Source organism: Anopheles ziemanni, chromosome 3, assembly GCF_943734765.1.
Source record: "Anopheles ziemanni chromosome 3, idAnoZiCoDA_A2_x.2, whole genome shotgun sequence".
NCBI classification, from domain to species: domain Eukaryota; kingdom Metazoa; phylum Arthropoda; class Insecta; order Diptera; family Culicidae; genus Anopheles; species Anopheles ziemanni.
Window position 1 is genome coordinate 44,920,431 of NC_080706.1, and position 24,609 is coordinate 44,945,039.

The window sequence follows — 24,609 nt, forward strand, 5'->3', positions numbered from 1 at the left end:
AAATTTCTCCATTCATCGCTTCGCGTGCGCAACTGGTGTGGTGTTAAATACAAGATAGTAAGTATCATTTTAATATATGACAGTTCAATAAAAGTAACAACTGATACAACTCGTGAAAGTTCTGATTGTGGCACGTTACGTACTGGTACTGCCTTGCGCTGTTGTTTGAACCCAAAGCGTTGGTAAGAACATTAGGACGCACGGCTTGTTGTTTCAGATCAATATCAAAACGGCCATGAACAACCAATGTCTGAGAGATCGAAATGATCTGACACGGGGTAACGGTTGCCAAATATCTAATCAAAAGTGCTGACGGTACAAGGAATAAATTAATTTGCAACTTAAATAAATTGCTCGAGCTTACGAAACTCCAGTGACATTTTATAGTGCAAACATTTTCTATCCAGTGGCTCAGCTATTGGGCAGACATATACCACTGTATTTTCGCATGTATAACACATCCCCAATATGTCTAACTCTGATAACTAAAAACCAAATTTTTACACAATTCTTTTTAATTTTTTGAATTTTAGTACATTTGTCAACAGCTCTCCTTCATCGCATTCATCAAGCAAAAAACTGATTTCATAGTTTGCAAAATCTTTTCCAGTTCCAATGAGTTCCGTTTGTTTTCATATTTTGTAATGGAACTAAAAAATATTACGTACCTAATTACGAAAAGATACAAGTTAAACTAATTTTCCTTTGTGTTATTCCACTCCTAGTTTTCTCTGGAAAATCGTGGAAAAAAGACAGGCGAAAAATACGATAATTCCAATAACAGAAATCCAATTGTGAAGTGCACGTTTTGGATGATTCGAGTGGATTTGCGTATTACAAAAAATGTATGTTGAAGATAAGAAAGCATCCAGAATCGAAATAAAGCTCACTGTGTGCCCGATGTTCCATTATCGTGTGTGCTCCTTAAATAGTACATCTGAAAATAGGCCGGAATTCGCCGGGAAGGGTTCGTAAAGAAACAAGCCGTGGTAGTGTTTTAATGAAACAAAGTGAGCGTATACACTAAGAGAAGTTAGTAATGGTTCATTGATTATATTTTGAAAAGAGGAAACATAGAAAGTACATTACATTTAGTGTCACTGAATTGAGAAATTGAGCTTAACTGAGCAAATCCAGCACGCCATTTCTGAGAGCTCTGATGAGATGTAATATAATAATCAATAGTTTTACGACCGAAAAACAGGGACACACAATTTGAAAAGAACATAGGGGGGAGAATGTAAATTTGTTAAACTGCAACGGCACGGATGGGATTCTTATAACCCACCGCGCGCGAAATGTTGTTTGTGTGTGGGTGTGTAATAGGGCGTGTTGTTGATACGCGATAAAATCTATTCAATACTTCCTAATTTGAAGTATTTATGTGTTACATATTTCGTCTGATAAGCATGCTTCTTACTGCATGGTTAATTCCCTACCAAATAATTTGTTTCTTTGTGTGTGGTATGATGAGATGCTTAATGTTATTAATTTTCAAAATAGTCCTGAAGAACAGGTTCCTTCAGCTTAATCCTACTTGCACTAAATTTGTGTAACACCACGGTAGGTAGGAGTAAATGTGTAGATATAAACGTAATTCTAGAGTTTGCACAAGAGGTTTTTCTTGCATCACCGATGCAGAACGTACAACAACAGTTCATTGAAGTCATGTAGGCAAAAGAATAAAGCATATCCTCATTTCATTTCATTTCTTCGTTAATGTTCAACGTTGTCACGAACAATAAAGTAAGTGGTGGGTGAAAAACTTACATAAATTTGAGACAAAGCGTTGTTAAAGGGAAAAATCAATTTTCGAAGCTGTTATGGTTTGATGGTGGTGCGTTGGACATTGAGTGAGATGTCCCACATGTTTAGCAACGTTTTTACAAAGAATGTGCTTGCATCTATCCTGAACATCGAAAGTCATGATCGACCTAAAGCAGTAGGTAAGCTAGGCTACCGTACAGGGGCCAGTGGCACGTGTGCTTCTCGGTTAATTCAAATCGGGCAAAGTAGAGCATAGTAACAGCTGACTTTGTTACCTCTTTCCGCTGAAGGTCAAGAAGTTATTCAACAATACACTTGCTGCGTATAGGATGGAGTAAACTATTCAATGCCACATCCAACAGCAGCTAGTCAAGTCAGGATAGAATTTGACAATGGATTTGAAAAAAAAAACCATGGCGAAATTGGGGTCCGATGAAGCTGCAGAATAAGGAGTGTTACAGTAACCGCAGCACGGCATATGTCGGGTAGAAGATTGCAATAAGCGCGCTTCACTTGCGCCTTAGAAGCGTCTTCGCTTGTTCTGGAAATCATCGTTGTTATTACGACGTTCGGGCGTATTGTTCATCCAATTGTTACGATTGCCTCCGAAATTGTTGCCGCGCTGTTGCTGCTGCTGGTGCATTTGTTGCTGTTGCTGCTGCTGCTGTGGCGGTCCATCGTCGAAACGAGACGGTCGGTTCTGACCGTGATCGTAATCTCTGACCGTTGGTTCCTATATAGCAGGATCATAATAATTTATTGTGTTGAACAAAATTAGGAGCATGGTTATTTTTTCATTTAATTTTTAGCATTTACAGAAGGTTTCATTGGAGAGAGGGGGAGGATTAGAGTGGAGAGTGGAGCATGTAGTAAAAAAAATCTCGAAAAAAAACGAAAGATTTCAAAATTTCACAAAATACAGCAGGATGGAAGGCGGATTTTGTGGATCATATGGGATGGGAAAACTAAGGAAAGGAAACATTAACAATTTTAAATTGTGAATTAGAGCTTCGTCTTCGTGCTGCTCAATTCATAGCAGTGGAACTTGGAACAGACGGACTCGGAGATCATTGACACATAGCAAGGAGAGAGAGAGAGAGAGAGAGAGATACAAATATTGGCCAATCTAAAAATGTGTTTTACGGAAATGCGTTATCACGAAAAAGTTCATCATAAGATATGTAGAGAATACAAGAATAAGTTAATGTTTGGATCATTAACGTAGGTTCTTATATCCAGTTTCTGGAAAAATCATACAAGAAGCATACAGATAAGGGAAATTTTTTTTTTCGCATAATTATGTATAGAAAATAGATGACATGTGAGAAAAACGCATACAAAAATTAATAGGTGTTTTTAAAAGGCATCCCCATCACGCACGCACATGGGGAAAATTATTGAATGTAGTATTTCTTAAGAAATTGCGTCATAGAAATTATTGTCAAACAAAGTCCATGATTGATACGCTTATGAAATATGGCAACAAATTTATTGTATGGTGGAAGAGTTGAATTTATTCAAACGGACGTGGAAAGCCTTCGTTATCGAAGAATATTCTTAATAATTTTACATTAAATGTTAATTTAGATCAGGATTTGAAGCACAGACGTTTATGGTCGATGCTACTGAGTCGACTCTAAGAGTTATTATCGTAATTCCTTACAATACAAAACTTTATTTGCAATTATATAAAATATGTAAAAGCATAAAAACCATGTCAATGGTAATAGCTGATTCGAACTTAAACGACCATCACAATATAACTTGCGTAGTCACAGTAAATGAGCTGAATAATAAACTCTTTACGTAAGCATAAACGAACAAATGAAATTCGAAGTAGAATCGATCAGTTTGAAAGTAGTTTAAAACGGAATAACAGACATGTTAACAAACTACACATGTAACATGTTCGCTTAATAATTCATTCAGAATTTCATAGATTTTATTTGTTAGGATACTGAGAAGGAATGCGTGTGATTGAACAAAATCTTACTACTGAATTCAAACATTTCAATAAGCAAAAGGAAAGTTTTAGTGATTTGTCCCACCTCTCATTGGGATTCAAATCTCGGAGGCAATTGATACCTTCTCGTACTAACTTGAATTCAATCTATTGGGGATCGAATCCCTGGTAAGGATTCACATTTTTGTTTGATTTTGTTTATTTCAATCAAATCACAAGAGTTACAAATCATCAAGATACTTGTTCAATCCGATTCGAACCGCTAATAAGAATGATGATTTGTATCACTTAAAATGCAGGGTAAACGGTGCTAAAAAAAATTAATATAATACGGTGGTAATGCCATCTGACTAATTAAAAATAACCAGTCGCATGATTCGCGTAAAACACATTCCCTACAATTGGGCCAATATTTGTATCTCAGAAAACAGTTATCCATCCCTGGCGATGGAAGAACACGAGTGCAGAAGATAAAACGAAAGTAATACATTATGTTTGCAACGAATATGGCGGCAGTGGCGATGATTCAATCAATCATGTTCGTGGTGGCAGTAGCTTCAACCGTGAATCAATTTTGCCAGCAACATGTGATGGAAGAATGCGCATAGAAGAATGTTTGGTTTTAATTTTTCACGTTATATTTCCCTTCTTTCCCTTCTAACGGCCTTAAGCCATACATTACTTGCATTATATACATACGTTATACATTATTCATGCATAACACCTTAGCTAGGCTAGTTTTTCCTCTATTCCGGAGCAGCCGTTGGAAAGGGTCATTCTTCCGGAAGTGGAAGGTAGAGTCGGTGTAACGAGGATGTATAGGCCACGAGCCAGGGCTCGTGAGCGCGCGCTTCACCCCGTTTGAATACTTAAAGAAAATTGAAAAATATAAACCAATAAATTTCATTCAAGTTTTTACCAATCAGCGGACACTTTCAATCTGCGTGCATTTTGTTTAATGTAAGCAATTTTTTGTTCCTAAATATGTGTTCACAATTCACCACGACATGAGAACGTATATCGTTAGGAATTCATTACTGGTTGCATGTCGTGTACAAACTACTAAAAAAATTATTCAAAAAGGCATTGACTAGACTAAATATAATGTACAACTTTGTTTGAAACACAACACACTGAGAACATCGTATGTTATGTGAAAATCAGTTTAGATACCACGATAATGTCACTGTTTGAAGTAACTTACGTTGGTCCTTTTTTGAGCTTTACAGAAAGGATGTCCTTGCTTTTTAGATGAACCCTTCATTACCATAACAACGGGCCATTGTTGCTCGTAGATAAACATTGTAAAAGAAGAAATGGTATGTAACAGAACAGCATCATTTAGAATTTGCGGCAAATATCAAATTTCTTCTTTTCTGTCGACATAGAATGTGTCTTTGCTCGTGTCTCGGTTCGTCAATGCGTTAATCCCTGCGAGAACCAATACATACCCACGGCAGTGAACCTTACAGTATTTTCAGTCATACAATTGCTAGTTCCAACCGGTTAATTGAACCATCCAAACGCTTCGGTGATTCATACACCTGCTCAATTGCGGCTTACAAGCATATAGTGGTAAGATCCAATCGCTGAGGGGAATCATCGAAGCTAATTGTGGCGGCTGCCAACCGGTAGCAAACTTGCGGTTGTTTGGCAACCTTGCAATGGCGGCGCTGTTTGTTGAAGCCGTACGTTTCCGGGAACGACCGTTTGAGTTAGCTGCATAGGGTTTTATAAGAAAGAATATGGCACCATTCGAAATTATATTGGAGTAAACGATACATTTTTCGAATGTTTTTTATTCGATTCCAGGCTGTATACTTCTTCTTCTTCTTGGCGTAACGACCTCTTGGTCATGCCGGCCCGTTAAGGGCTTACGAGATTTGTTTCCCCCTGTTGAACGTCCCACGTGTTGTACTATCGCGGACCCCCCGCGGACGGAGGCTGTATACGTGAGTAATAATTAAAATTCATTCGTAGCCAAACATTCAATCAAATAAAGCTTAAAAGTCTAGGTCGATGTCTTGAACATGTTTGTACCCATAGATAAACGCACCCCATCCGCTTTAATTTTCCGATACGTATGTCAGCATCGTGTGCTAACTTGACTAGAAGTAATAATGCTCGTATTTAATAATTCCACCGACAACCATCATTATGATATGAGTGGTAGATCCTGGTCAAGTTACATTAACATTTTGTAAGATTAAATGGAAGAAATGTTAAAACAGTAGTTTTTAAGTACAAACCAACACCTTGTCACTTATCCAGGAAGCATTGCACCAAAGACCCAGTGGTAAGGCTTCTCTATTTTTATTTTCCGTAAAATGACCTGTTCTCCACAGGTAATTAAATCATGACACGCTCGCTGGATGTAATTTTTTAGATGCTACATTCTTCAATTCAACCAAAATGTAACATTTGTATCTGTAGAGCAAGTAAATTGACTCTCAGATAAATGTACACCTTTTATTTATGCTACATTTTGTTTGCGAGATCATATTATCTTCTTTGGCGTAACGACCGTCTTCGGTCATACCAGCCCCATAACAACGGCTGACTAGATTGGTTCCTTGGTGTACGTGGATAGTCGGTCCTCTCACACAGCAGAGGGAGACCCGGCAACGGTTTTATAATAATAAATTAATTAAATTTGAAAAGGCAAAACCAACGCACTGAATCGAATTGTAGGAGAAGTATTTTAGAGTCTGAATGTTTCGAGACTAACATTAGAACACCTTGACGGTCGCACGGATTGACGTTGAGAAGCTTTCGTCCGGCACAGGAAGCTGTTTCTAAGATCACGGAGTTCATCGCCTGCTTTTGTATTATATTCATTCTCTTTCAACGTATGTAAACATCTTATGACATACTTCTTCTTGGCTTGTTGGTCATGCCTACCTGTTAAAGGCTTACGATACGTTTTACCCTGTGTGTACGTGGATAATCAAGTCAATCCTCTCGTACAGGGGGGGGGGGGAGGATCCGGTCTCGGTTGGGATTCGAACCCACGCCGTCATGGTGGTGAGCCTCGGCACTCATGGGCCGATTTTCTAACCGGCGTTAACGCTCGGCTGTCGCGAACCCCCCTTACGACACACTCTGATGTATAAATACAAAGAAATTGAATGCGCGTATATGTATGTAATGCCACGGACGAGAAATTTGTTGTACATCACAGCATCTGGTGCGATCGGCCATCACTGTTCATCTCCACATAGCGAACTCATAGGAAACTCTGGTGAAACTCCTGTCAAATTTGTATGGATTTTCGAGTTTCCCGAGTTCGCTAAGTGGACACACATTTGTTTCTGTCTTCTTCGCTTCTTCTTAATCCGTCAGTTATTAAACGTCAGAACGAAGGGCTTTGCTAGTGCTGTCAAGAGTTTCCTGCCAGTTTCCTACGAGTTTCCCAGCTGTTGCGGGAACTGAGTTCGACGGAGGAGAGTTCGCTATGTGGAGATGAACAGTCACACACCTACAAGATGTTTAGAAACTGTAGGGAACAAAATGTTTCCCACTCTGAGCTATTCATTTTTCTGATATTAATAGAATATTGATACCGTCATTTGTAATGAGATATGCCCAGACTATTCCTTAATTTTATTAAAGAATTATTGAAAATGACATATTATAATTCAGTACCTTCACAGAATATCATTGAAGTTGAATGCTCCACTACTAACTCAACAATATCATTTTCTGATATTAATGTTTGTTATAAACGTTTACAGCATTAATTTTTTATTTGAACATCATGGTATTTGGCAATAAATCCATAGTTTTTGTAGCGAATCTTGCAGTTCCAGAAAGTTGCAAACACAACCCTACCACAACACCACCACTTTCCTTACCCTTATAACCCAGTCAGAGGAGTTTTTTTAATTGATATGAACGTGTTGATCTTGTCTCGTTGACACGGATCAATTTATATATAACTTCGCCACCACGCCAGTCCATAATCGTTGCAAACATAAGAAAATATAATCCACTTCCAGAGCGGAGCCGCACATACTTGCAGTCATATTCAAGCACAAAGATGTTTTTTGCTCAATCAAAACAAAAATTAAAAGATCGTCAAATTCGCGTGAAAATGCTAGAGCGTTGATCTTTTCAACACCGATCGATCGGAATGCGATTGATGAAACATACGGATTATTATTAAGTAGATCTTGTGAACGGCACGGCTTACACGTCTCGTTGGCGAAAGCCACGTGCAATGTAAGAGAGCGTAATATTATGGTTCAGTTTCTTCTTTTTAGTTTGCTAAAAGTTTCAAATAAATATATACCATCAAACACAGGATTGTACTTACCATATTGCCGAAGTTGCCGTTACCGCCACTTTGATTCATCATGTCGAAGTTACGCCGATTATCATTACCATTTCCACCACCGCCGCCCCCACCGCTACCGCCACCCATTCCACCCATATCGTTCATTTGTTGTTGTTCCATAATAGTCATCTGTTGGTTCTGCTGAGAAGAGGGTGAAAGAATTGATAAATTAATCGCATTTGTAAATTATCGCTTAACAGAATTATGAACACTAAAAATCATTCATACAATACAAAAAGATACTTTACCTGCATGAACATGGTATTTTCCTTCTGTCTGCGGTGCAGCTCCTCGTCGGTGCGCTTGATACGGCTATTCATTTCCTCGATGTCTGTCTTCAATTGTAGATCATTGCGTTGGCGCGCCTCCGCCACCTGTCGCTCTTGCATCTCCCACTCCGCCTTCTTTCGATCACGATCCATTTCACGCTGGCGCAGCTCTAGAGAATGGAAAACAATGAACACACGAAAAATTAACCATCAGACATCCTGCTCCTCGAACAATCAATCAAAATACGTACGTTCACGAAGCAGTTCGGTTTCCTGCTCATACTTGGCGTATTCCATCTGAGCTTCCAGCTTCTCCTCTTCCATGATCATCTCGCGCTTCAGAGCCTCGGCCTTCTGCTTGAACAGCTCATGCATTTGCTTCCAGCGCTGACCGTACTCAAACTCGAACGAGCCATGTTCGGCAAACCGGGGACCCTGCTGGCGTGCCTTAACAAATTCGTTCTGCTTCTTGTTCAGCGACTTCTCTGGCAGACCATCGTTGTCGTCCTGGTATGTGTACGGCTCGACGATGACCGGACGCAGCGACGATGTGAGGAAGTAGCACTTGTCCGTGCAATACCGAATCGCCGCCATGGCTCCCGGTTTATTCTTGAACTCTACGATTCCCTCGCCGGTCGGTTTTCCGCGCTCATCCACCTGCACCACAGCACGCTCCAGCGGGCCGAACACTTCGAACGCTTTGTACAGCAACTCATTCGTGACGTACGGCGTTAGGTTCTTCACCCGGATGGCAGTAGCGTTGGGAGCGAAACGCACCCGCAGCACCCGATTCTTGCGCATGGTACCATCAAGCTCTCGTTTGGCATTTTCAGCGTTCGAGAAAAAGTCTACGCGCACAAAGGCGTAATTTTTCTCCTTGTTCATGAACACCTCATGAATTTCACCGAACGGCTTGAACATTTCCACCAATTCCTCTTCAGTCACATCGTTCGTAAGGTTTCCCACGTACAGTCGGTTGCGGCCGGAGAATTTAGCCTCCTGCACCTCGATCGGTGGAATATCCAGCAGCGGACCAGCAAGCATGCGAAGTTTGTCGTTGATGAAAAAAGCTTCGCCACCTCCTCCACGGCGCCGTTCACCAAAGCTATTATCCATCTGCTGAAACGATCGGAAACATGCCATACAACTCGTTAACAAAACCAAGCGATAAATAGTCAAAAAGTTCGAGACAAAAAAAAATGAAACAGCATTGAGAATGTCTAGGTTATGTATTGAGCACCTGCACATGCGCGAACAATACCTGATCTATAAAATCATATGAAAAAATTTAAAAAAAATCACCATTTTTGATCATGACCCTGCTTTTGGCATACACTAACCGAGCAAATTAAACTCTTGAAACTACTAAATTTATTTTTAACCTATCCTTTAAAGCCGCCATTTTGCTCGAAGAAAACGCGTGTCAGAACAAAGACGCCATCTTGAAAGTCGAGCGTGCTCAAACGGGAAGATAATACTCACATCATGTCCGCGGTTTCCACGGTTCATGCCACGATTCTGATGCTGGTTTTGTTGCGGACCACCATCTTCTCCGCCTTGATTCTGCTGGTTTCCGGGATGATTGCCCTGACGATTGAGGCCCGGCCCACCATTACCCCCGGGACCACCTCCGCCATTATTACCCATGCCACCGCCAGGCCCACCACGATTGCCACGATTGGGGCCCATGTTTTGACGATTTTTACTATTATTACGGTTGTTCCGGTTCATATTATTCTTATTACCACCGGGCCCATCACCTACGGGGCCTTGGTGGCCTTGCATGGGGCCCTGGGGTCCAACTCCGCCACCGCCGCCATGTTGCGGCTGCTGACGCTGTGGTAGTGGAGAACCATTTACTTCTTGCTTCACGGCGATGTCCATTTCGATCTGGTATTTTATCACGTTTCACAAACTCACGATTATGCGCACTTTCAAACGTTAACTCTACACGTTATGTAATGTTTTTCGGAGGTAAAATTAATTCGCAGAAATCTGCAAATTTCCACTTACTGCACACCACCAACCGCGCTCACCCAAGAACTGTGCGACCACCTCGAGTGGATAGCAAAATGAAAATGGCAGAATCGTGGGTAATACCCCTGGGTAGTGTTGGCACAATCGAGATTTGGAAGACTTGAAGATTCGATCCCTATACGGATTCCAAAGATGCGAATCCCATCTGACGGATTCAAAAATTTTGATTGGGATTCGAATCAGATTTGATTTGTTTGGGACTCGGACGTTTCTGACCGCGTGGTATGGTACGCCTAATGTAGTCACGCGGTGACTTGATAACAATCTATTTGAATTTGATGTGACTCGATCTAGACACTCGACTCGATCTAGAGATAATGTGATTGATTTCAGTTTACTCGACTCGGGCGCTGATTAGAATAGAATGGACATAGATAAAGGTTTTTGAACGATTTAACTTAAGTTCGAAAAACATTCATTTTTAACAAAGAAATACAGTAGAACGCCGATTATCTGGTGATTTCTACCATTACATTTAGCCCACGGAGTGACAATGATTCAGACCCGGACCTGATGTACATTTCCGTTGATTTTCAAGATCAACAATACTACTTACAGCAATTAAGCTCACTTCGGCATGCATTTATTACGAAAAAAGCTAGTTATCAGTTGAGATTTGATGGGGATTCAGATTAGGATAAACGATGGATTGGGATTAGGATTTGAGGATTCGATGTACCCACCACTAGTGTACCCAATGGGTACACCTTTCTTGCTATTCACCTTGGGTACCTGAAGGTTTAGAACGCAGTGTTCTAAAAATAAACATTTTTCTTTCAAAACTCTGGCCCAGTGTTTTGTGCGGTGGAGGCTTTTTCCACGAGTGAGCTTAGATAGATAGGAAAAAATTAACGTTCCGCAGGAGCAGAACTATTTCGTTAATCGACCCAATCCGTCCGGCTTCTATTGTAGGCTCGGACGGTGCACAGTCCATTGCGTGACACGGTGATGCGGACAGCAACCCCGTTCCGCTTCAAAAGCCATCAATGTCCGCTTGTTCCCGCTGGATGATTATGTGCCCGCAGTGATCCGGGTGCAGCGAAACGGAGCAAACACTCAAACAACCTGGCGGCCCTAGCAACGGAGTGAAAACGAACTAATAACGATGGGAAATCCAAGCTTAACCTACGAAATTCTACTGTACCTCAACTCGTTTTACTTCGGAATGTTCGCTACCTGTGAACTCGGAATGCTCACTTTGAAGGCAGTCAATTTGAAATATCCTGATCACATTCTGTTACGCGAGGCCTGCATTCTGGTGGCCCTCTGCTTGGTAGAAACAATCCGAATCATCCTGGGTAGACGGGGCAGCCTTAGCGACCATGGTAAGTGTTTTTCGTCTCGTATACGCACAATGTACGGCAACCATGCGCAGGTATGGACAGGGCATTAGGGTAACGAGGCTACTTTATGTGTTTATAAATAGTCCACACATGTATGCGCGATTTTAAAGTAAGCAATGTAGAAATGAAAAATATGCAGGCAGAACTAATATGGCATATTAGTTTTTGTATCAATGCGAAACGGAAATTTGCCTTCCAAATGTGTTTAACGACAGTGTTTTATTTTGCAGGTTGGCATGTGATCCTGTCCGTCTTTCTGACCATCCCCTGTGGCATGGGCGTAGGTTACCTGCTCTTCTACCAGCTGCACCGACTACGCCTGGAGTACATCCTATGTGCCTTAATGTTATCACTACAGGCAGCAGAACTGTTCTTTGCGATACTCTTCGTATTCACGCTCTGTCGGCCGCCTTCCTACGATTAGTTTTGTAACCATCGCAAAAACTGCCAAAGCAAACCCGAACGAAATGTTCACAGATTCATTGTGGGTTCTCGTGTCCGACAAATACCCTCCTCTGGTAATTCCCTACGGCTTTTACCAGTTGCACCTGCCTGAACAAACATTTAGAAGCAATACCTAGTTGAATGCCCAGTTAGAAACAGGTACTGCTAAAAAGCGAACATAAAAATCGAGCCTATAAAGATCTGCACACCATTGTGCCCATCATCATGTTGCTCAATTTGGCCAAAACGCCATGTGCCATCGTAAGGCTGGTAGTGACTAGGTGCCATGTAGTTTACAGAATAATGGTTGCAACCATGACAGAGCAGACTTTTTATGCCATCTACACCATGTCGTGTTGTCTAAAATAAGCGTTTACCAAGGCACAGCATACGAAAGGAGTGCGTCCGGTGGCGAGATGACTGTTTCGAGTGGTTACTGCTGTAGGATAGATTTAACATTTAACTTCAAACAAATATGCCTGCGGCGAAAGGTAGCTTCTTTTCTCAGTTTTTTTTCATGCACCGCATATTCGAGTGACGATACACACTTTAAAATTAACATTTTCAATATTTATTCCTCGTGCAGTCCTTTAAAATGTGAAACCAAAGAGCTTGAGTCTAGTCATACACATAGGTTGATGGTAATACTTCCCGCTGCTCAGCGGAGCATAAGTCCTTTGTCTTGTAATAATTCAACAATCTCTTTTAATCTTACCGTAAATGAACAATTTTCCAGTCGTCTCTCCTTTCTTAATATCAAAATCTAAGTAGCATGTAGACGTCATGGGCAACATACTAACGGGTTTCGAAAACCTAGACATTAGGCAATGTTATTACGCAGTTTTGCGGCTCTTAGGTCATTTTTGAACGTGAAATTATAAGCTCTACTGAGTGGCATATATCAGGTACTGGCACTGGCCAGCGGAAGAATTAAAAAGTAAATACTGCAATATATACTCTACTTAAAATGCATCGTAAAATTTTGAATCATATTTACCAATATAAGCGTAGAAAAGAAGAGACGTGAAACAGTTCATATATCAACTCATGTATGTAGCAGATCAAGAGTGTATCGCATTGAGCGTTGTGTAATGACTACAAAGTTTCCTTTCTGTTTTTACCATGTAATCAAAAGTGTAACATCGTGTTCTTCGGATAAAGATCGCCCGATTAGCAAGGCTAACAGAAGTAGCACTGAATGCAACGTTGTGTAATGCTAGGAAGCAAGAAACATGTATAATCAAGAAATGGTTAAAATACATCACCTCCAACAGATAATATTTAACAACTTGTCAATTTATTTCATATCAAAAGATAATCCCTTCTTGCTTAGCAGACTAACCAAACCATTTGGTAGACACAGCTATCATTTGGTTTAACATGGCATTGTACTCATACACGGTTGCTTTAGAAGAGATCTTAATAGTTCCTCGTATTTCATTACTGACTAGGGCAGTAACTATTGGTAACACAGGGCCTGCAGGAATTGTGGCTTGTGCTAATGGGACGAAAATGCAACATTTATCGAATTCAGTAGCATTAATTAAAACTATCAACAGCAGATTGAGCACCGCATGCCGGCTTTACGAGTGGCGTCGTAATTATTGCCTAAGGAACGCTGCATCGTTCTACAATTGTGCTGGTTGATCCGCTCGTGGACGTCGAAACAGTAGTACGTGTGGTTCAGGCGCATGTATCTGAAATGAATCGAAGAAAGCGGTTGAGCCTAATTTGTTCTACATAACAGGCGAAACACCGTAAAGTTACCATGTATAGCACCCAACCGGGAGATTGCTGAACGCCTAGGTTACGCCACTCCGTTTCTGACATCAGGTGTGTTTTCGGCACATACTTGGCCAAATCAGGTGGAAGTATTACGTGCCGGTACTCAAACACCTCGTCGTAATACTTTTCTGAATATTGGATTTGATCCGACGGCATGCTTGTATTATCTTTAAAAACAACTCAAATAGAATTTTGAAATACAAACTAGTGTTGGCAAAATCGGGATTCGTAAGATTCGAAGATTCGATCCCTAGACGGATTCCAAAGATTCCAATCCCATCTGACAGATTCAAAAGATTTGGATCCCATTTGTCGTATTCTAAAGATTTGATTCGAATAGGATTCAAATCAAATTTGATTGGTTTGGAACTTGATTTGATTCGATTCTGACTTGATTCTAAATAGTTTGAATCGACTCACAATGATTTGAGTCAAATTCCCAGTCTCCCGAACACGTACTTTCTCGATAAGCTTTTCGGCCAGGTTCCATCAAAATCTCGGCGGCCGAGAAGCACTCGAAAAGGTTTACAATTTTCAAGGTTTTCGGCGTGTCCCTTAAAAAAAAGAGCAATGTTGGTGGGTGTGCTGGGTGTGGGTGTGGTACGCTGTTGGATACAACGATTCGACTCGTGTTTCGATCTGGGATCTGAAAGTAAATAGTCGATAATATCTGGGCTATTCCTTATTTTGAAAAGGGACACGTTATATACCAAATATTATAATGGTATGTAATGTGCCGTTCGCTTCGTGAACGCATTACAAAGAACGTTCTTGAATGTGTTTTGGCCACTATGAATTGAGGATCGTACATTTTTCCACAAAATAGGGGTTTTTTTTACCGACATATTTTTACTTGAAAAATAGTTTGCTCATCTCGTAACCTTCTAATGCCGATGGCTCATATGGGACCCATTGAAAAGATGATTTAAGGTTCTTACACACAAATAGTAGCTGAACGATCTTGCGGTCTTCCACAAAATGTTAGTTCGGAAAAAACAAAAGTTTTTTATTCGTGTAGCATGGTTCTAATACCGTTCTTTCCACCTTGAATCCGCTCAAAAGTAAAAATGTGTAACTAACTAAAATTCAAAATTTGGAGCATATTACATATTATGGATTTTTGTTCATCGATCTGCAACACAATTTTTTTTTCTTGGCGTAACGACCTTGTTGGTCATGCCTACCCCGTTAAGGGCTTACGAAACTGTTACCCTATGTGTACGTGGATAGTCAGTCTTTTCGTACAGGGTAGGGTCCGGTCTCGGTTGGGATTCGAACCCACGCCGTCGAGGTGGTGAGCCCCGGCGCTCATGGGTCGATTTTTCTAACCGGCGCTACCGCTGGGCTGTATCGGACCCGGTCTGATCAGCCATATCTGACGCGCTATTTGTAAAGAATGTTATCAGAACCTCAAACATGTTCGTTCCGCAATAAAGTCCCCGCCGGGAAAGTGCGGAAAAACATCAAAAGGACTTGCTTCACTGTTTCAGTGATTCACGATTTATTCAATTTGAATGATAACGCTGTCATAATTGTTTTTGACCGAGGAGCCACACGTAAGCGAACGAACGCGTAGACCGAAGTTTTTGGCCCGAGCTTTTTGCGGCATTCGGTGTATACCATTTTTATCACAGTTGGTCTGTTTTTTTATCCGTACATGGAAGGGGAAGAATGCCCAAAAAATTCGCTCGACTTTTTTTGTGCGCCAGCGAACGTTCGCTCGAATTCTGATCGTAGCTTCAACACCGAACGTGAACCGAAGGAAGGAAAGAGACAACTGTCATTAGAGCGAGAGGCAGAGCTGACACACGGAAAGCTCCAGCCGCTCGAAAAAACGTTCGTTCGGTGTAAAAAGCTTCACGTGTGGCACCTCGGTGAAACATAATAAATGCTACTCTTCTTGGAATAAACTCGGGTGAATCAGTTAGTCTGCATATTCCCAAAAAGGACTAGATTGTTCGTGTTGTTTGAATACAATTAGATAAAAATATGTCAACTATACTGATATTCTTATGTAAATCATTCATTGAATTAAACACATCATATGAAAAATCGGCATTAGATGAGCACGTATGATATGACGGATTGGGATTCGGGTTCGTAGTTCCGGATCTCTGAATGGATTTGAATCGAAAGATTCGAATCCCTGTAGGGATTCAGTTTTCCCATCACTAATACAAACAATTGAAGGATGAAACTGACAGCAGTGCTGCCGGATACATGAAAACATGAAGCTGATGCCCAAGCTTAGTTAAACAAGCTTCAAACACTTTGGTCAGAATTTGAAATAATGGTTGAAATACCATAAATTATAACCCAATGATGAATTGAACTCCAATATCTTTGTACAGCAAATTATGTATTGCTTGATTACTTAAAGAAAGTTGTATTTGAAAGAGGTGCAGTAAACTTAGTTAGCATTGAAAGCTTCTAGCAAAATTGTTAATAAATTTATTGTCATGAGCGGGCAATTGCCCGCTTACTATAGTAAGATAAAAATCAATGGGTTCCCGATTTGTTTGCTCATGTAAAACCTTGTGGCGACCAGGACGCCACCTGGCGCATATCAGTCGTAACTTAAAAAGGCCGGTTGGCGAACCAGGAGACAGGGACAGCGGACGCATGTAGAACAGGACAGCTAGGGAGTGCACGTTGCACTAGCGCGGATAAAAGCCAGGGACGTGCGCAACCAACTTCTCTTCTCTTATCTTATCGCTTCTCGGCCTAAAGGCGAAGATCAAAGTCTCTTCTCGTACCTGCGTGTCCTTTTGCGCACCGAGTCAGGCTCGTCGACCGCGTGATCGTACCGTGCACCACGCCGCGTAGCTTAGTCGCCACGAGTGAAATTAGGGACAAAATTGTACCTCCTTGTGAATAAATCCCTAAAACTGGTGACCCCGACGTGATCGTGCGCGATATAAGTACGCGTTAGTGCATGTGCGTGCGAGGCGAAAACTTTCCGTGGTCGCATACTATCCCGCGTGTGAATGTAGTGCCATTTCAAAACGGGAGTGTTAAGGAGCTAACCGCAGCGCCTTCAAAGACCAAAAAAAGTGCAGTGATATAGTGCCGTGGGAAACGAGTGTACTCGAACAAACACTAGCGAGGGCTCAGCGATGGAGTAGCCAAACCCACGCCGCGCCGTTACGAACGAAACGCACACACACACACACACATCGACGTCGAGCAGCGTGCTCGCATAGTGCAATTGCAGGCCTGGCAAGCCCGCAGGGCCGTCGAACCCAAAGCAAGACGACGATTTTTCGTGCCGCGATTTGCACGACACTACGTCGACGAGCACAACGCACCGGAGTACACAGCCCGTGCTACCGTCGTCCACGGATCGCCATTGCAGCCGCAGGCGTGCACAGAGACCGCCATTTTTGTCTGCACGTGCTCCCGCCATCGACATCGCAGCCGGACGGTGCTGACTATCGCGAGTAGCCGCCATCGACATCGCAGCCGGACGAGTGCTGACTATCGCGAGTAGCCGCCATCGACATCGCAGCCGGACGAGTGCTGACGATAGTGAGAAGTGCACCCGCCATCGCACCGAAGCCGCCGCCATCTTCCTCGCGTGCACCCGCCATCGCACCGAAGTCGCCGCCATCTTCCTCGCGTGCACCCGCCATCGCACCGAAGTCGCCGCCTGCACACAACTAAGGTAGGATCCATCCGTTTAATTCGACTAACCAACGAGGATGATGCGTAGCCCGCCGCGTCCACCGGGTACAGCAGAAACCCCCGCCGCGTCGATAGCCCCTGCAATCGGAGTTATAGCCCCTGGCCCACCAACAATCGAGTCACCCTTCTCGCGCGATTCCTCTACCGACCCGCCGGAATTTCAAGTGGAGATTGTGAATACAATGCGCCTCAAGCCACCCGAATTGGATACAACCGATATCCACACCTTTTTCTACGCTTTGGAAAATTGGTTTGACGCATGGAATATCGCTCCGAGCCACCACGTCAAACGGTTCAATATACTGAAGACACAAATACCGACGCGAATCCTCCCTCAGCTGCGCCATCTTCTCGATAACGTGCCCAACGCTGACCGCTACGAAGCTGCGAAAAGGACAATCGTCCAACATTTCGAGGAGTCGCAACGCAGCCGCTTACACCGATTGTTATCCGATATGAACCTCGGCGATCGGAAACCGTCCCAACTGCTAGCCGAAATGCGACGCACGGCAAACGGAGCAATCTCGGACTCCATGTTGGTTGACCTCTGGATAGGACGTTTACCGCCATACATACAATCCGCGGTGATCGCCGCCTCGCCAGACGTTGAAGATAAGGCAAAGGTGGCCGATTCCGTCCTAGATTCGTTCGCTTTGTACCACCAAACGGGTGCATACCAACAGGTGTCGGAGGTTCGAAATGGGGAAGTGGACCGACTCACGAGACAAGTAGCAGAATTGACGCAGCGTTTAGACACCGTGCTGAATCAATTGAATCGAGGTCGCAACCGGTCTCGATCACGTACCCGAATGCAGCCCGCCCAATCTACTAGTAGCGTCGAAAACGACTTGTGTTACTACCACCAGCGTTACGGTCAACAAGCTCGCAACTGCCGAGCCTCGTGCTCGTTTGTTAACCGTCAACAACGGAATAATGCATCGTCGTCGTCGGCGTGACAATCTGCGGGAGACGTTCAGCAGCAACCAGTCCACTCTATATCATCGACAACTCATCGCCTCGTCATAGTGGACCGAAAAACGAACCAACCATTTTTAATAGATACTGGTGCCGACGTCTCCGTAATCCCACGAAGTATCAGCTGTGCTCTCCATAAACCGTCATCCATGAAACTTTTCGCCGCGAACAACACGCCAATCACGGTATACGGTGAGTCGCTTCGTACGTTGGATCTGGGTTTGCGACGAAATTTCCTGTGGAATTTTGTGATCGCCGACGTGGGTACAGCTATTATTGGCGCCGATTTCCTCGAATATTTTCACCTACTAGTCGACCTACGACGCAGATGCCTTGTAGACGCCCTCACTAACCTCCGCACGCCCGGCGCCACAGACTATAACCCAGAGGAGCCAACCGTCAAGGTTTGTGAATCATCGTCACCGATAGCTTCCTTATTAAGGGAATTTCCCGGGTTAACCTCGCCCACCACCCCCGGCACGCAGCTGCAATCCGAAATCACTCATCGCATTGAGACAACCGGACACCCGACTTTCGCTCGTCCTCGTAGATTGTCCTCCGAGAAATACGCAGCCGCCCGTGCCGAGTTTGAGTCCTTGGTACAACTTGGAGTTTGTCGTCCTTCCAACAGCAGCTGGGCCAGCCCCCTACACATGACGAAGAAGGCAGATGGAACGTGGCGACCCTGCGGCGACTACAGGACTCTCAACGCGAAGACTATACCGGACCGTTATCCTTTGCCTTTCCTCCAAGATTTCACGATGCATTTGCATGGCAAGACCATTTTTTCAAAGGTCGACCTGCACAAGGCATACCACCAGATACCGATACACCCGGAGGACATCCCGAAGACAGCCATCACGACCCCCTTCGGGCTGTTCGAATTCACCACGATGCCCTTCGGTCTAAGGAACGCGGCACAAACGTTCCAACGGCTCATCCACGATGTTCTACGAGGACTTGACTTCGTGTTCCCGTACATCGACGACATGATCATCGCTTCGACGACACCAGAAGAACATCACGAACAACTGCGTCAGTTATTCCAGCGTCTTGAGCAACACCATTTGGCCATCAACCCAGCCAAATGCGAATTTAACCGGACCGAGATCGCCTTTTTAGGGCACCTGGTTAATTCAGAAGGTATTCGCCCCCTCCCGGAACGCGTATCAGCTATCACCGAGTTAAAGAAGCCCACAACGATAATGGAGCTGAAGAAGTTTCTCGCAATGGTAAATTATTACCGACGCTTCTTACCAAACGCTATAGATACGCAAGGCATCTTATTCAAAATGACCCCGGGAAATAAAAAAAAGGATAAAACGCCGCTCAGCTGGACACCCGAAGCAACCGAAGCATTCTCTCGCTGCAAGGAGCAGCTTCGACAAGCAGCATTGCTGGCACACCCGATCCCAAACGCAGAACTCTCGCTGTGGACAGACGCGTCTGATTTCGCCGCAGGAGCCGTCCTGCACCAACGGGTAGGCGACCAACTCCAACCACTAGGTTACTTCTCGAAAAAATTCGATAAACCACAGAGGAACTACTCAACCTACGACCGTGAGTTGACCGCTATTTATCTCGCCGTACGACATTTTCGCTATCAACTAGAGGGTAGGGAGTTCCGGATTTATACGGACCATAAGCCTCTAGCGTACGCCTTTCGACAAACCCATGATAACGCCTCGCCGCGAAGAGCTAGACAGCTGGACTTCATAGCACAGTTCTCGACCGACATACACCACGTCTCAGGGGAAAAAAATGTGACAGCCGACTTGCTCTCACGTATTGAAATAGTACGCGTGACACCGAGCATCGATTTCGAACGCCTGGCCGACGAACAGACCCGCGATCCCGAGCTTATAGCTATTCTGAACCAGAAGAGCCCCTCCGATCTGTCCCTGCAGAAGACGCCGATACCCGGAAGTACCAAAGCGCTGTACGCCGACTGCCCCGGCGGAATAATTAGACCGTATATTACTAAATCATTCCGCCAACAGCTCCTCCACGCTGTTCACGACTTAAGCCATCCCGGAGCACGAGCCACAGTCAGACTGATGACAGAGCGATTTGTCTGGGTGGACATAAAGAAGGAGACGCGCGAGTTCGTGAGGAACTGTTTGGCTTGCCAACGTGCTAAGGTCAGCCGCCATACCAAAAGTCCGCTCACACCGTACCCGGCTACGCAGGACAGGTTCAGCCACATCAATGTCGACATAATCGGACCTTTCCCAGTAAGCAATGGAAACCGATACTGCCTGACGATCATCGATCGATTCACCCGCTGGCCGGAAGCAGTGCCGATACCGGACATCACCGCATCCACCGTGACCGCAGCGTTGTTGTATCATTGGATCGCCCGATTTGGAGTGCCATCCATAGTGACAACGGACCAAGGAAGGCAGTTCGAGTCGTGTTTGTTCAGCGAGTTGAATCGAACCCTCGGAACGAAACACATTCGGACGACCGCCTACCACCCGCAAGCTAATGGGCTAATCGAGAGATGGCACCGCACTCTCAAATCAGCGATTACGTGCAAGGACACAACTAAATGGAGTGAACATCTTCCTTTAATACTGCTCGGCCTGCGCACAACTTTTAAGAGCGACATCAACGCATCACCGGCCGAACTCGTGTACGGCACGACGCTTACCATCCCCGCCGAATTTTTCTCAAAGGAACCACAACCAGTAGCGACCGATCAATCCGATTTCGCTAAGACGCTACGGGAAGCGATGCGTAAAATCCGTCCACCTGACACCGCTTGGCACACCAACCGAACCGCGTTCGTCCATCACGACCTAAACAAATGCACTCACGTGTTTGTACGCAACGACACCGTCCGTCCCGCCCTAACAACTCCATATCACGGTCCATACCAAGTACTTACACGAAATCTTAAGTCTTTTCAGCTACTACTCAATGGACGACCAACGCTAGTATCCATCGACCGTCTGAAACCGGCCTACACAGTTGAGGAAACCACCACGGCACCCGAACCGACGTCGCACGATCAGACCGAAACGCCCAGCGTCCCGCCGACGCAGCAGGTTCCCGCCGTGCAACCTTCGCCCCAACCACCGGCCCCGCATGCCATACCAACTCCACCACCATCTATCCTACGACGACCAGGACAAGACATATCGACCGGTGTTACCAGGGTCGGACGAAGAGTGAAGATCCCGCTGAGATACCGATAACACCGCTCTAAGGGGGGAGTACTGTGGCGACCAGGACGCCACCTGGCGCATATCAGTCGTAACTTAAAAAGGCCGGTTGGCGAACCAGGAGACAGGGACAGCGGACGCATGTAGAACAGGACAGCTAGGGAGTGCACGTTGCACTAGCGCGGATAAAAGCCAGGGACGTGCGCAACCAACTTCTCTTCTCTTATCTTATCGCTTCTCGGCCTAAAGGCGAAGATCAAAGTCTCTTCTCGTACCTGCGTGTCCTTTTGCGCACCGAGTCAGGCTCGTCGACCGCGTGATCGTACCGTGCACCACGCCGCGTAGCTTAGTCGCCACGAGTGAAATTAGGGACAAAATTGTACCTCCTTGTGAATAAATCCCTAAAACCTCATCAAGAACGCGACATACGGGAGTTATCCATACTCGTGATAAAAGACGCATGATAAAATGTGTTTCAATTGAAGACATATACATACAAGAATCCGACTTTCATCAGTTTCAATTGATTGTTCAGTGGCAACCAGTTACGCATAACAAAGCATACCATAACGATATTGTTGGTGTGCCACACAAACAACGGTAACCGTTTATTGTTTGCTAAACGATCCGCCGCAGACAATCTCATCACCGGGTTAATGCGTCTTCGAGTCATCCCTTCACTTAAGCAATGCCGGCTGCACATGGCTGGTTTCGAGAGCCTTCCTTCGGCCAGCCGTGGAAAAGTGAGCGTAAAATTATACACGGCCAAGTGACAATGGAAATGCCACGGAGCTGGGCTAAACAACAAATCTGCTCGCGTTCACCAGAGAGGCCATCCTTCGGGGGTGGTGCTGGTGATTCAACGACAAATGCCAACAAACGCCAACGTCGTAATCGTCGTCTTTGTCTATGCGAAAGTAAGGTAGCAGCGGCCCCACCTGGTCGGGTGAAGTTTCTTATCTTTGCAGTCAACCAAACCAGCGGGCCGGAAAATGTGCTTTGAAGGCGTAGAAAGGGATGTTTAAATGCTCCCCACACAAAGGCAAACAAAACCATCTTTCGGGTCCAAATCGGTGGTAGCAGCTGTCGAGCGGCTATGAATCGGAGTGGCTCCTCGCTCCATCACCTCCACCGTGGTGGATGGGAGGAAAAATCTCTGAATGAAAAGCCACACGACCACCCAACCTTTGACTCCAACCTTTCCGCAACCTTTTCCACTTTTCATCGGTTGCAACATAGCGTGCAGGTGTAGTGAGCGGCCAGACTTGTCCAAGATTTGGCTGTGTTGGTTCGTAAGGGCGTTTGTTGTGTTTTTCTTAGGTGCGCCCGAAATCATTTGTTTGCATTCATCATCATACGAAAGACGAAAGAAAGAAAGAAAAGGAAAGCGCAAGAGAGGGAGAAAGCAAATTTGAGAAAAAATGTGTTTCTGTGTACGAACTTATCGTCCTTTTGAACCACAACAACTCTACTGGACAACAACTACTACAACCATAAACTTCTTGCTGTCACGCACACTTACCACGCAATCGTTTGTACACTGATTTTGGGTGAAGCGAATGTACGGAAAGCTTCTCCAGCAAATGGGCTTTCGCATGTACGAAGTAATCGACACCACAAAAACAACCGTTCCTGATCATTTTCCGAGCGAGACCACGGATGTGTGAATGTGTGTTTGTGAAAAACGAGAGAGTGAGAGAATAAACACAAAAGAGAAAGTGCAGCAGGGGAGGAAAGAAGCACACTTCCAAATGGGTTGTTTCACACCATCGCGTCAAAAGCTTCTCGAAAGCTTACGTTCGATGGAGCAGCCTGGTTGTTCACGATGTAAGCACATTGGGAAGAATATTTTTACATGAAATTCTGCCTTCTTTGCGGACGTATTCGGTAATGTGAAAAAGGAAATATTTAAAATCATGTATTAGGTTACGTATATAGTAGTTTCCATCCGGAAAAATAAATGGTGGCGAATATCATGCTCTCGCCTACCGTTTGTGGGAGTGTTCGCCTGGGACGTTGGTGTTGGTGCTGGTCATATCCAACTCTGCTGCTGCTGCGAGGGTGTATCTGTGGGTCAGACAGGACACTCGAGTGAGCTGTATCCCTAATGCTTGGGGAGCGGTCTGTGGCCTCGAACGAAAAGCCACGAGCCTCAGTCTTGCGTTGCGATTCGAAGCCGATGCTCGTCGGTTAGTACCGTGGTCGCGCCAAATCCCGTTTTTCGTTTGTCGTTATCGTCACTGTCGCCCACAGCCATCCTGCCTATCAGTTCCATCGCCATCGGGGAAGACGAACAAACGGACGGCAAGCCATCGAGTGACTTTAGTGCATCATCTAAAGAGTGGGGAAGAAACCCCAAAAACCGTTCGTAAGGTGCGTCATTTTAGTAGCAATTAAAAACGAAAAGAAGCAGAAAGGTCCTGTTCTATTCAACCCCAGCCAATATCCAAATACCGCCCGCGTCGGGCTCCGTTCGCCCGTTCGTGGTTGTCTGTCATCGGGTTAGCCAAGGTGTTTAACTTTGGCCGTCGATAAGCATGTCCCTTTTTATTGCTTTTGCGCCTTCCTTTTCGTAATCGTTCCAGCGAACAAACACATAAATTACTCCCCCGAAACCTTTGCAGACTGAAAGCAAATTCAATCACGAAGTGCTTATCACTGCGAGATTTTATTCAAATACTGCCCAGCTATGTTGAAATGCTGAAGCAGTAAAGAAAAGTTTCTCGCACAGTTTTGTTCTCGTCTACTAAATTATACTATTCGTCACAAAGTTTTCACAGTAAAACAACCTTGTTAGCTAACCCTCCACTCATTGTCCTAAGCCAAAGCGAGCCAAAAC

General features: G+C 44.4%; 3 protein-coding genes across 4 annotated transcripts; 1 reads left to right on the forward strand and 2 right to left on the reverse strand.

The window, feature by feature from the left end:
- Positions 1 to 1,918: 1,918 nt before the first annotated feature.
- On the reverse strand, positions 1,919 to 10,396 carry LOC131288883 (hrp65 protein-like). The gene is made up of 5 exons (XM_058318064.1): positions 9,818 to 10,396; positions 8,587 to 9,451; positions 8,315 to 8,505; positions 8,046 to 8,204; positions 1,919 to 2,500 (listed from the first exon to the last, which is right to left on the reverse strand). Exons 1-5 carry the CDS (start codon positions 10,217 to 10,219, stop codon positions 2,288 to 2,290), a joined length of 1,830 nt encoding a protein of 609 aa, XP_058174047.1. The 5' UTR covers positions 10,220 to 10,396; the 3' UTR covers positions 1,919 to 2,287.
- Positions 10,397 to 11,130: 734 nt separating this feature from the next.
- LOC131289764 (transmembrane protein 216) lies at positions 11,131 to 13,253 on the forward strand. 2 transcript variants are annotated; one of them, XM_058319073.1, is made up of 3 exons: positions 11,131 to 11,195; positions 11,285 to 11,697; positions 11,946 to 13,253. In XM_058319073.1, exons 2-3 carry the CDS (start codon positions 11,478 to 11,480, stop codon positions 12,137 to 12,139), a joined length of 414 nt encoding a protein of 137 aa, XP_058175056.1. In that variant the 5' UTR covers positions 11,131 to 11,195; positions 11,285 to 11,477; the 3' UTR covers positions 12,140 to 13,253. The 2 variants fall into 2 exon arrangements, with proteins under 2 accessions (XP_058175056.1, XP_058175055.1); XM_058319072.1 differs by having other exon boundaries at positions 11,171 to 11,697.
- Positions 13,254 to 13,419: 166 nt separating this feature from the next.
- Positions 13,420 to 14,142, reverse strand: LOC131289765 (cyclin-dependent kinases regulatory subunit-like). The gene is made up of 2 exons (XM_058319075.1): positions 13,927 to 14,142; positions 13,420 to 13,856 (listed from the first exon to the last, which is right to left on the reverse strand). Exons 1-2 carry the CDS (start codon positions 14,098 to 14,100, stop codon positions 13,788 to 13,790), a joined length of 243 nt encoding a protein of 80 aa, XP_058175058.1. The 5' UTR covers positions 14,101 to 14,142; the 3' UTR covers positions 13,420 to 13,787.
- Between the last annotated feature and the right edge of the window lie 10,467 nt (positions 14,143 to 24,609).

Bases quoted from the DNA above. Each gene is read 5' to 3' on its own strand.
- LOC131288883 (XM_058318064.1), bottom strand. From the start codon at position 10,219: ATGGACATCGCCGTGAAGCAAGAAGTAAATGGTTCTCCACTACCACAG. The intron at 8,506-8,586 runs GTACGTATTTTG...TCCATTCTCTAG, and splicing joins AACCGAACTGCTTCGTGAAC to AGCTGCGCCAGCGTGAAATG. The intron at 2,501-8,045 runs GTAAGTACAATC...CCTGCTATATAG, and splicing joins ACGGCAACTTCGGCAATATG to GAACCAACGGTCAGAGATTA.
- LOC131289764 (XM_058319073.1), top strand. From the start codon at position 11,478: ATGGGAAATCCAAGCTTAACCTACGAAATTCTACTGTACCTCAACTCG. The intron at 11,698-11,945 runs GTAAGTGTTTTT...TTTATTTTGCAG, and splicing joins GGGCAGCCTTAGCGACCATG to GTTGGCATGTGATCCTGTCC.
- LOC131289765 (XM_058319075.1), bottom strand. From the start codon at position 14,100: ATGCCGTCGGATCAAATCCAATATTCAGAAAAGTATTACGACGAGGTG. The intron at 13,857-13,926 runs GTAACTTTACGG...GATTCATTTCAG, and splicing joins CCGGTTGGGTGCTATACATG to ATACATGCGCCTGAACCACA.